Source organism: Oncorhynchus mykiss, chromosome 25 (assembly GCF_057628025.1).
Source record: "Oncorhynchus mykiss isolate SJ-2025 chromosome 25, ASM5762802v1, whole genome shotgun sequence".
Classification (NCBI taxonomy): Eukaryota; Metazoa; Chordata; class Actinopteri; order Salmoniformes; family Salmonidae; genus Oncorhynchus; species Oncorhynchus mykiss.
In genome coordinates, this window is record NC_143046.1 from 47996502 (window position 1) to 48009208 (window position 12707).

Genomic DNA, 12707 nt, shown 5'->3' on the forward strand with positions numbered 1-12707 from the left:
TGTATCAGCTGCTGCATTGCTGTAACTCGATACTATCATTGAAACAATGTATGAAATATATTTTGGGGCTTTCAATTAATCCAAACGGTAGGGTGGAGGGTGAGGCCCTCTGCTGGATGGAATGCACACATCAGAGCTAAACATTTACGATGAAGAACTTCATGAATAGGGAGGCACTCCTCTTTAATTGATATCACCTCTCTTCATACTGTATGTGTCGTAACTACTGCTTAATGATCAACCCCGACAAAAAATATCACCGTGTATTGGGCTTTTTTTGGACCCGATATTATTTAATGTGTACAAATGTAGTTGAAGGCATTGTACAGATAAGTGAAAGGGCCAAATTGAGGCAACTCCCGCCCTGTTTTACATTCGTACACATCGTCACTTTTGTTTAGATGTTGTCCACTTTGCTATGGAAACCTTGTTTTTTCTAAAAATGTGCTAGTCCCTGTCAGTTGTCTCGGTTGCTGTTAGGCTACGTGATCTGTCCCTAACTCCATTCTCTATTTGTGTGCTTCCTTGTGCTGCCAAGCCCCTGACGTAATGCTTCGTGTTAATTATTCGCATGTGGAAAGCAATGCCGAGACTCGCCTCTGGTAAAACAAGAGGAGCCTAACTGTAGGGAGAATAGTTAGTCAAGATGGCAAAACACACAGATCCGGAGTGAAGGGGCACCGCTCCCCGTCCCGCGACCAACAGAACCGATACAACTGTGCCTAGAAGTGAGTATCCTAACGTTTTAACTATTTTCTTTGCAACTTTTTAACAAGCTTCTGGAGAATTTTCGGAGATTCTTGTTTGAGCTGCTCTCTTACTGACTGTCCAGTAGGACACCTGCAATATAGAAAATGTGCTACTAAGCACCAACCTTAAAACAAACGTGATACAATAACAATTTTTCTCTCGGAGAATACAAATGTATCCAGCTGGAAATGTATTTTGTAGACATTGACGGTTGATATTTACGCGTTTAAATAAGCGTCGGAATGGTTAACGCGCGGTTGTTGATCTCAGGAGTTTATGGAAACTAGTATGAATATATGTAGAAATACAGTGTAGCATAGCTATGCATCGGCCACATTTTGGGAATGTTCTAGACTCCGCATTTGAACTCAATTATTTAATGTAGAGCCAAGTATTCATTTTCCTCGCTCCGAATCGCATCACCTCCACATTTTACAAATGATCTAGCCTATCCTCGGTGCTTATGTAGGGCTATGATTGCCCCAATGCTGATGATGCAAAGTGGCCGTTTTTGAGACCCGTTAGTGCTGACACTGGGACTTTATTTTAAGGTACGACATTGAATACGAATGCGGTCTTTTCATGCGAGGTTATTTGCGTCGACGTTGGCAGTCCACAGATTATACAGTCTACAGGCTATTTTTGAAACCATGTGTGGTGGAATTGAGTCATTTATGCTTCATCATATAGTACAGCACACCGATGCTTTGAACATAACTCATCCATAGACGCTAACTACCTTTAGCGCCTTTTTGCTGATAGGCTTCGATCTACTGTTCTGAACGTTAAAACACATTACTTGCGGTAAAGTTTTTGGGGAAAAGGGGACATATTTCATATCGGTGAGAAATAATTCTCAATTCAAATGGTGACATGACTACACACCTTTTTTTTATAGGGTTAGTGTTCCCACACGGCCATATCTCCATGTGACAGCGCTTGTTTCTGGAAGACCGCTACCTAAGCTTGCTCCTGACACCTGTGTGTGACGGTGTCCACATACATGGGTTCAGTTTGCTCCCAGGCTACTCCCAAAATACCTTCGCTTGACAAATTAGAAAACCGTTTGTCCCTCTTGAGCCAGAAACACTTCCTCAAAATAGTTTGAATGAGCTAAGATAAATCAAGACATCTGTCATTACTTTTGAGGTTTTTGCCAATGAGGTCTTGGGGTATTTTCACACAGTCCGTTTTAAAGGAACCGATCTTAGTCCTCTGGGGTAAAAAAAAAATAATTTAAAAAAGCGAAATATTACTGGCCTTTGAATGAGGACTCAACTCTTCTGCCAGTTCACGTAACCCATTTTGTTTTTTTAGGCAAGTCCGTTAAGAGCAAATTCTTATTTACATTGACAGCCATGTTCAGGGGCAGAGCAACATATTTTTACCATGTCAGCTCTGGGATTCGATCTAGCCACTAGGCTACCTGACGCCCCCGTTGTGGTCCGAGTCCTCTTTGCTATGTTTGAAAGGAACCAAGATCGTTTTCCAACATTCTCTCAATGTACTCTAGGACAAGCCATTTCATCAAAATGTGTTTTTTGGACAGCTAGATATGCCTCCTTACATTTTGGAAGCTGACAGATTGCAATTTGTTGAATGATGAAGATGTCTTCTGTATCTGCTGATTACAATTATTACATGTAAATATTATTGATAACAGAATAAATAGCAGAATAAATAATGCTGTAATTGAAAATTGTACAGCCAATGTAGGCTACTACCTCTCCTAAAAGCTAGAATTGATTTTGTATGCTACAGTATTTTGTGATTCTTACCAAATATGTTGTCTTCTCACAACATTCAAACCCCACAATCGAATAAACAGCTTACGAAGCTCTCTTATAGATCAGATATTGCAAACAAATAATTGGAACTAAAAACTAGACACATATTTTGTAATTTCTGTGCGTCTTTGACAATCGCTAATCAATATCCAAAAATGGCACGCGTTTTTCCTGCAAAACTGCACATCAAAATGTTCTCTCTTGTGGCACCAATGTGAGAGGTTATGGCAGGGGCAAAGGTGTGTGTAATTACAAGCGAATCCTGGGGAGCTTTGTGTTCTTATTGCCCTAAAAAAAAATAACTGGTCCATGGAATTCAAGCGAATGGAACTCAGACCACCTCTCGAGATTGTCTCAGTTCTGTTTGCTTCGGGAGCTCTTTTGTGGGGTCTGAGTTCCTTTTGGAATGTTAACCTTTCACCAAAAATTAAGCGAACCGCACAGAGTTCATAACAATTGTCTGAATGGGACCAAGTGTGAAAATTGTGCAATTTTACATCTAGCTAAGATGTTTGGTGCAGTATTTTTGAATATTTTGTTGAATGATGATAAACACTTAATGTTCCCACACCTACTAGAATAAGTACTGTTGATCAATCACTGATGAAGGGGAGTAGACTTCGGCTAATGAACTTTGACTTGCCTCAAGAAAAATATGTGCTCGAACAGCCCGAAGGAAAAACCTTCCGAACACCGAAACTAACAAAAACATCACAAAAATGTGTCCTAATATATGCACTATATGCTTTGACTGGGAAGCATGTGACAGGCTTTAGCGTAACTGGGGAGGAAGTGTAGTTCGTCAACTTGGGGGCACACACAGTGTATGTCTCTGTGCAAAACTGTTACAGATGCTTTTTTTATTTGAAAGATTATTTTTTGCTGATATGCCCTTTATCTTTCATATGTTTCGCAAACAATGGTTATTTCTAAACATTTAAACAGTGTCGGAATTGTAGTTCACATTCAGCCAACCATGGGCGACGCAAACTACTGAAAAGCCTACGGAGAAGGGTTTTCGAGAGCTACTTTGAACATAGCAGTCTGTAACATTAAAACATCAGGGACCAGCGCCCTTCTCTTTAGAAATACCATTCGGGATGCTGCTCCAGTTTAAACTGACTTGAGCCCTAGGACCATGCCCCAGGAATACCTGACATGATGACTCCTTGCTCTCCCCAGTCCACCTGACCGTGCTGCTGCTCCAGTTTCAACTGTTCTGCCTTATTATTATTATTAGACCATGCTGGTCATTTATGAAAATTTGAACATCTTGGCCATGTTCTGTTATAATCTCCACCCGGCACAGCCAGAAGAGGACTGGCCACCCCACATAGCCTGGTTCCTCTCTAGGTTTCTTCCTAGGTTTTGGCCTTTCTAGGGAGTTTTTCCTAGCCACCGTGCTTCTACACCTGCATTGCTTGCTGTTTGGGGTTTTAGGCTGGGTTTCTGTACAGCACTTTGAGATATCAGCTGATGTACGAAGGGCTATATAAATACATTTGATTTGATGTTGCTCCAATTACTGACAATCATATTTTTTGGTCCCGGTGGTGAATGCCACAGCCTCGCATCTATACGGTAGAGCGCAACTACTTTTAGATGAAAGGTATGATACATACAGGCTTTGTTGCAGTAAGGAATTGGTGTCACTAATATCGTGGTTTTCAATGGAGAACAGTTTCTTTAAATAATCGTCTATTTCAAGTCTGCGGAGAGCAATGTTTGCTGAAGCAACAGGCACTGTCACATTTCCTCAGTGTTTGGTATTCACGGTCAGTAAAGACTGCTGGATGGGTTTTGGAATGCCGTGTGTGTGTGAGCGTGTGTGACCATGTCTCTCAACCATTTATTTCCATAATTTCAGGTCTAAGGGGGATCCCTGTGGAAAATGGCAACAGGGGTAACACTGGTGTGACCGTGCAGGAAGAAAGCTGACTCTCCCGTCTGTTAACCCCCGCCCTTTGGCAGATGCACCTAGGAGAGCACCTTGCTCCCCTCAAGCTGAAGCTACACTTGCAATGCTAAAAGCCCGGATGATGATATGCCACTTGAACTGAGCACACCTACTGCTGTCTACTCAACATCAACAACAGAAACAGGCAAAGGGAAGAGCACAACCAACCCGAGAAAGCGAGAGGAACACAACACAAGCTTTGACCAAAGTTGAACCAACACAGCTCCAAGACCTCCGTTAACCTAATTCTCTTGTGACACCAGGGGGGGTCACTCTAACTGGTTTCCCCATTCTGCTTAGTGCCTGTCCCCCAGACCATGATGTTTCGCGACCAGGTGGGTGTCCTGGGAAGCTGGTTTAAGGGATGGAATGAGTGTGAGCAGACGGTGGCTCTGCTGTCGCTGCTGAAGCGGGTGTCGCGGACCCAGGCCCGTTTCCTGCAGCTGTGTCTGGAGCACAGCCTGGCCGAATGCACCGAGCTCCACGTGTTGGAGGGGGAAGCCAATAACCCAGGTAGGCACACCGACACACATTATCTCCATCTTGACTGTCCATTGAAGTTGATGATTACCAATGGCTCTGCTCTGTTGACGTTTGGAAAGGGTTGGTGCTTCTGGTACCAATGCCACTTCACAAACACACACACACAAATTTGAAGGTATGTCATTCCCTATAAATGCCTTACGCACTTCTACAGACAGCGAAGGGTTAACCGTGCCCATTGCCCAGTCAGTGTATTGTGGCATGGCAACGATGAGGTCATTGCACTAGCTGGCCTCGCACCATCTTTGAATTGGACACCAGATCATACAGGACTCCAGTGCTCTGCTGTGGGGATAAATCAGTTGGGGGGGCTGGTTTGTTGCATCAGGCTGGTACGTGACTATGGAAACACCCTGGCAACCAAACTGACTCATGAAAAATAGAGTGAGGCTCTGGCTGGTGTGCTGTGATGATGAGAAAAAACACTGTCTGTGTGTATGTGTGTGTGTGTGTGTGTACTGATCTGATGTCTACAGCTGTATAGCTGGTACCACCACTGTCTGTCTGCACCGCCTTAATACACATCGATGAGAAACCGTCTGTTAAGATGGATATGTTATCATTTTCCCCTACACACACACACAAATGCACAGCATACACACACACACACACACACACACACAGCAACATTGGATTCCCATCAGAGTTCATAGTGGGCAGTGGCTGCCTCTCTTAGCCTCACCAACACCTTGTGTTGCCATAGACTTCCAGTCATTGCGCTGACGCGAGTAAGCAATTATTAGCTTTCTTCAAACTGCACATAGAGACATAAAAATGGTATTCACTAGATACATCTGATACTGGGGAAATAGGTAAAGGGCTTCTTTGGCAAAATCCCCAAATATCTCCTTAAGGGGGTCACACCCAAGCCCTAGTCGGGTGTTTACTGTCAGAGATCAGAGGAGGCAGAGAAGACTCAGCGAGGATGGGTTCAAATCATCAACTCGTGGGTTTATAGGAATAGTTTAGCTCCATTTGGGATCATACTGCTTTAACGAGCTTGTTTTAATAGTAGGTTGGTCCCATATCTGTTTGGCCAACTCTTATGGTCATTGTCATGCTGAACAGATCTGGGACCAGGCTAGTACTTGTACAGTGGTGGTGAACTGGACATGAATGTGACTGTATGGATCTTGATGCTACAAAGTGTAGCAAATCGGCTGCTCGATGGGTACATCCCAGTACCTCTGAATATCTGCCTTCCTTGTTTCTCTTACGTCATGAAAATTGATGTGTAAATGGACTGGGTATATTTTCTCATTGCTTTTTTCACCCACTGTATTAAAACCATTCAGATTAGCAGTCCTGTAGGAGAATGTATATAATTGCAAATAAAAATGCAACCTAAGACTATAGGAACACCGTTTTATAGCTACTTAGCCATTTGTCTGGGTCTTGCCACGCCTGTCAGTCTCACCTGTGTCAGCCTGCGGTCGACCCTGCTTCTGTTGGCTCAACAAGCTGAGAGTGACAGTCGGCAATGCCCCCAGCAATGGACCATTCTTTCAGTGCTGCTGCAATGTTGTCTATGGATCAATTTTGTGGCTATACTTAGTCAGTAGTCATTACATTCCAGAAAGACTGTCTTTGCTCTCTGTCTACACTGATATCAAGTTTATCAAGTTTATGCCAGAATCGTATCTATTGTCATGTTTATTGTCATCTCTTCAGACACAGAAGTCTGGATGGCAAGGAACAATTTTTAAAATCTCAACCTAATAAGCTTATTGGCTCAGACAGATTTTAGATGTGTAAGTTCAATACTTGTTGTGGTTGTTGTCAATTTTTTATTGTCGTGAGAAAGTTGGAAAAATATCCATCTTTGTGGTAGAAATGGAAGCCTGTGTCCCTCACAGGGTTAATTTGCAGCTGGAAGCTCCAAGTTGAGTGGAAAGGCGCAACTATTTGGAAAGTACTGTACTAATGAAAGGAATCCACAGTGACCTACTTATTTCACTGCGTGAAGAGGCTGCCTTGTTCCCCTGAACAGAGTGATGCAACTTATTTTCTGCTTGTCACAGCATCAAGTCAAGACTATATGTATGTGTGTGAGAAAGAGACTGGGGAGAGGGGGATTTATTTTAGTCACTCAATGATATCACATTTTCAGATTTGGCAGAGAGATTTGGGATTTTGACTAGGTTGAAGTATTTTGATTTGCTATTTTGAGCACCTAAAATAGAGAAAGATATCTATAAGCACATACACTACTTTTTAAAAGTTTGGGGTCTCTTAGAAATGTCCTTGTTTTTGAAGGAAAAACACTTTTGTCCATTAAATAACATCAAATACGGTGTAGACATTGTTCATGTTTTAAATGACTATTGTAGCTGAAAACGGCAGATGTTTTAAATGGAATATCTACATACAGAGGCCCATTATCAGCAACCATCACTCCTGTGTTCCAATGGCATGTTGTGTTAGCTAATCCAAGTTCATCATTTTAAAAGGCTAATTCATCATTAGAAAACCCTTTTGCAATTATGTCAGCACAGCTGAAAACTGTTGTCCTGATTTAAAGAAGCAATAAAACTGGCCTTCAGACTAGTTGAGTATCTGGAGCATCAGCATTTGTGGGTTTGATTACAGGCTCAAAATGGCTAGAAACATAGCCCTTTCTTCTGAAACTTGTCAGTATAATCTTGTTCCGTGAAATGAAGGCTATTCCATGTGAGAAATTGCCAATAAACTGAATATCTCATACAATGCTGTGTACTACTCCCTTCACAGAACAGTGCAAACTGGCTCTAATCACAATGGAAAGAGTGGGAGGCCCCGGTGCACAACTGAGCAGGAGGACAATTACATTAGTGTCTCGTTTGAGAAACAGACGCCTCACAAGTCCTCAACTGGCAGCTCATTAAATAGTAACTTCAAAACACCAGTCTCAACGTCAACAGTGAAGAGGCGACTCCGGGATGCTGGCCTTCTAAACAGAGTTCCCCTGTCCAGTGACGGTTCTTTTGTCCATATTAATCTATTATTTTTATTGGCCAGTCTGAGATATGGATTTTCTTTGCAACTCTATCTTAGACTGGCCAATAAAAATAAAAGATTAAGATGGGTAAAAGAACACAGACACTGGACAGAGGACCTCTGTCTAGAAGGCCAGCATCCCGGAGTCGCCTCTTCACTGTTGACGTTGAGACTGGTGTTTTGAAGTTACTATTTAATGAGCTGCCAGTTGAGGACTTGTGAGGCGTCTGTTTCTCAAACTAGACACTGTAATGTACCTTTCCTCTTGCTCAGTTGTGCACCGGGGCCTCCCACTCCTCTTTCTATTCTGGTTAGAGCCGGTTTGCGATATTCTGTGAAGGGAGTAGAACACAGCGTTGTACGAGATCTTCAATTTCTCTCATGGAATAGCCTTAATTTCTCAGAACAAGAATAGACTTACAAGTTTCAGAAGAAAGGTCTTTGTTTCTAGCCACTTTGAGCCTGTAATCGAACCCACAAATGCTGATGCATGAGATACTCAACTGGTCTAAAGAAGGACAGTTTTATTGCTTCTTTAATCAGGACAACAGTTTTCAGCTGTGCTAACATAATTACAAAAAAAAATTATATTGATCAATTAGCCTTTTAAAATTATAAACTTGGATTAACTAACACAATGTGCCATTGGAACACAGGAGTGATGGTTGCTGATAATGGGCCTCTGTAGATCTATGAAGATATTCCACAAAAAGTCTGCCGTTTTCAGCTACAATAGTCATTTACAACATTAATAATGTCTACACTGTATTTCTAATCAATTGTTATTTCAAATGGCACTTTTTTAAAAGAAAAGTACATTTCTAAGAGACTCCAAACTTTTTTAAACATTAGTGTATGTATGTGTGTATATACAGTGCCTTGCGAAAGTATTCGGCCCCCTTGAACTTTGCGACCTTTTGCCACATTTCAGGCTTCAAACATAAAGATATAAAACTGTATTTTTTATGAAGAATCAACAACAAGTGGGACACAATCATGAAGTGGAACGACATTTATTGGATATTTCAAACCTTTTTAACAAATCAAAAACTGAAAAATTGGGCGTGCAAAATTATTCAGCCCCCTTAAGTTAATACTTTGTAGCGCCACCTTTTGCTGCGATTACAGCTGTAAGTCGCTTGGGGTATGTCTCTATCAGTTTTGCACATCGAGAGACTGAATTTTTTTCCCATTCCTCCTTGCAAAACAGCTCGAGCTCAGTGAGGTTGGATGGAGAGCATTTGTGAACAGCAGTTTTCAGTTCTTTTGCAGAATCCATCAGGTTTTCTTCCAGAATGGTCCTGTATTTGGCTCCATCCATCTTCCCATCAATTTTAACCATCTTCCCTGTCCCTGCTGAAGAAAAGCAGGCCCAAACCATGATGCTGCCACCACCATGTTTGACATTGGGGATGGTGTGTGAGCTGTGTTGCTTTTGCGCCAAACATAACGTTTTGCATTGTTGCCAAAAAGTTCAATTTTGGTTTCATCTGACCAGAGCACCTTCTTCCACATGTTTGGTGTGTCTCCCAGGTGGCTTGTGGCAAACTTTAAACGACACTTTTTATGGATATCTTTAAGATAGATTTCTTGCCACTCTTCCATAAAGGCCAGATTTGTGCAATATACGACTGATTGTTGTCCTATGGACAGAGTCTCCCACCTCAGCTGTAGATCTCTGCAGTTCATCCAGAGTGATCATGGGCCTCTTGGCTGCATCTCTGATCAGTCTTCTCCTTGTATGAGCTGAAAGTTTAGAGGGACGGCCAGGTCTTGGTAGATTTGCAGTGGTCTGATACTCCTTCCATTTCAATATTATCGCTTGCACAGTGCTCCTTGGGATGTTTAAAGCTTGGGAAATCTTTTTGTATCCAAATCCGGCTTTAAACTTCTTCACAACAGTATCTCGGACCTGCCTGGTGTGTTCCTTGTTCTTCATGATGCTCTCTGCGCTTTTAACAGACCTCTGAGACTATCACAGTGCAGGTGCATTCATACGGAGACTTGATTACACACAGCTGGATTGTATTTATCATCATTAGTCATTTAGGTCAACATTGGATCATTCAGAGATCCTCACTGAACTTCTGGAGAGAGTTTGCTGCACTGAAAGTAAAGGGGCTGAATAATTTTGCACGCCCAATTTTTCAGTTTTTGATTTGTTAAAAAAGTTTTAAATATCCAATAAATGTCGTTCCACTTCATGATTGTGTCCCACTTGTTGTTGATTCTTCACAAAAAAATACAGTTTTATATCTTTATGTTTGAAGCCTGAAATGTGGCAAAAGGTTGCAAAGTTCAAGGGGGCCGAATACTTTCGCAAGGCACTGTATATAACAAAGTATTGAGAAACTGTTGTTATTCACCAAATACTTATTTTCCACCATAATTTGCAAATAAATTCATTAAAAATCCTACAATGTGATTTTCTGGATTTATTTTCTTCTCATTTTGTCTGTCATAGTTGAAGTGTACCTAGAAAATTACAGGCCTCTCATCTTTTTAAGTGGGAGACTTGCACAATTGGTGGCTGACTAAATACTTATTTGCCCCACTGTAGCAGGTTAGGATAACTAGCGTGGCAGGTAATGTGAATTGGCGATGCAGGTAATGTGAATTGGCGAGGCAGGTAATGTGAATTGGCGAGGCAGGTAATGTGAATTGGCGAGGCAGGTTAGGAGACTGAGGTTAAGGTTGGGAAAAGTGTTAGGGTTAGCTACAATGCTTCTGTTGTTAACTGTTGTCCCTGACACACAAGAAACTGCTACAGACCAATGAGTATAACTTGATATCAAGAAACACCTATATCAGAAAACGCCCCAAATTGTGGTCTGCAATTACACCCTTCTTGTGTCACTCGCTCACAGTACGGCCCCTCTCCCGCCTGCTAGAGCGGCACCTCTCTCTCCCTCCTCTCGCGCTTTATCAGCTCTGGTTAATAAAGTAGCTTAAAAAATTACTTCTCTGCTGCTTCCCTCGCTAGAATTGACTCAGACCGGGTCTGGATCCAACCAGGTCTATACTGAACTAGTCTAGTTGTCGTTGGGTCTGTTCGGAAGTGGTCTCCTATATTTAACAAAAATATTTATGCATATTGGGTCCGGGTGGGAAAGCCCCAGGTCCATTTCGGAATAGGTCCAACTTTTTGGACCTGTAAAGACCTCTAGTGTTTACCCCTCTCTTCCCCCTCCCACCTCTGTCCCAGAGGCGGACTGCAGAGCAGGACAGGGTAGGGTGGTGGGGTTGGGCGAGGACAGGAGGGCTACTGTTATCAATGACTGACTTCATTGGAGCGTTTTTCACTGTGGACTGACTGGTAAAGGGGAGGCAGGAAGGGCTGGTGGCTAACGTACAGGCAGCTATTCTGTGGCACTCACCGCTCAGGCATGTGTGTGTTTCTCTATTCCTTTCTATTTCTACTAACCCTCTTCCCTCTCCCTCTCTCATACTCAGAATCTCTCCCTTTTTCGCCATCTCCATATGTCTTAAGCACAGCAAACCTAGTTTTCTCTTGGAAAAAGAGAGCTGATGCCACACCTACACGTCAAATTATCCTCCACTGTCATGTTCAGCCTATTAATATTTAGGCTACTATCTATATGTCCAGGAATATCCACTTCAAACTGAACAGGTGCTTTGTTGGTCAGGACTAAGAAGCAATGGCACTCTTGTCCAGTTCTATCTAAGAGCATCTTCTTTTATGGACAGAATGGAGGGCTGTCACATTTGAGATTACGTCTGCAGTGCCATCGCACACATTCTCCAATGTAGTACCGCAGGGGACATCTAGCTGGATTGGTCAAGTGTTGGTAGCGCCGCTTGCTCATTCAGAAGTGGTGGAGGCAAGGATAATTCAGTGTGGTAAAGACATGATGACATCGTCACCTCAGGGAGCTGTAACATTAGGAGGACCTGGCTGTCAGAGCAGCCTTTGTGAGGACCACACTGTCCCTATAGAAGGACTCTTCAGGAAGTGGTCATGTCTGATCTTTTCTTTTTTTTTGCCGGGTTCTGTATGTGCTGTTTTGCCAACTCCTGTGGTCATTGTGATCCCAACTAAGGGATGGCGCAAACAGACCTGGCACCAGGCTTATCGCTTTACCACCTTTCCCAATTGTTTGGTTCACTGCATGTTGTAGCCTATAATCATCTGCTGTTGGTCACCTCATTTCAGACGTCATACTCCCCCTGCCTTCACTTGGCCTACTACCGCTGATGGAAAAAGCATGGACGGAAAACAGCATTCCTTGCTGACGTTGTAAATGGGTTCCGGTGATGGGGATATTGTCTAGGAATGTGGACATGGAACATAGTTGGGAAGTAAGAGCATGAACGCAGGGGATATAATAGGGCTTTCCAAATGGAATAAAAAAAAGTAATGGTGTAGGAAATTATGATGAAGGAAAAATAATAGGGAGTTATGTTAGGACAGCTTCAATATCTTGTTGTATTTGTGGGGTGCCATTTTCTTCTACCAGGGCCAAGTGTATTGAAAAGTCAGTGCACTAGTGACCAGCATCAAATCATAACTAATGCAAAACCGTGAAGTTCTGGTTACCACATTGGACTTTTATAAAAGTAATTTTTATAAATACAGTGCCTTCAGAAATTATTCATACCCTGTGACTTATTCCACATTTTGTTGTTACAGCCTGAATTTAAAATGAAATAAATAAAGAAAAACGTTTTCCTAT

General features: G+C 42.3%; 1 protein-coding gene across 6 annotated transcripts in view; it reads left to right on the forward strand.

Moving 5' to 3' along the window:
• Positions 1-449: 449 nt before the first annotated feature.
• The window catches only part of LOC110505226 (protein Smaug homolog 1), an 86468-nt gene continuing 74210 nt past the window's right edge, over positions 450-12707 (forward strand). For all 6 annotated transcript variants that reach the window (XR_005039592.2, XM_036962991.2, XM_036962996.2 and 3 more), the window contains exons 1-2: positions 450-728; positions 4405-5007. Coding sequence is in view for 5 of the 6 variants with exons in the window: in XM_036962991.2 (XP_036818886.2) it covers positions 4812-5007 (196 nt within the window). In the remaining variant the exon portion in view is untranslated. The remainder of the gene's footprint in view (positions 729-4404; positions 5008-12707) is intronic.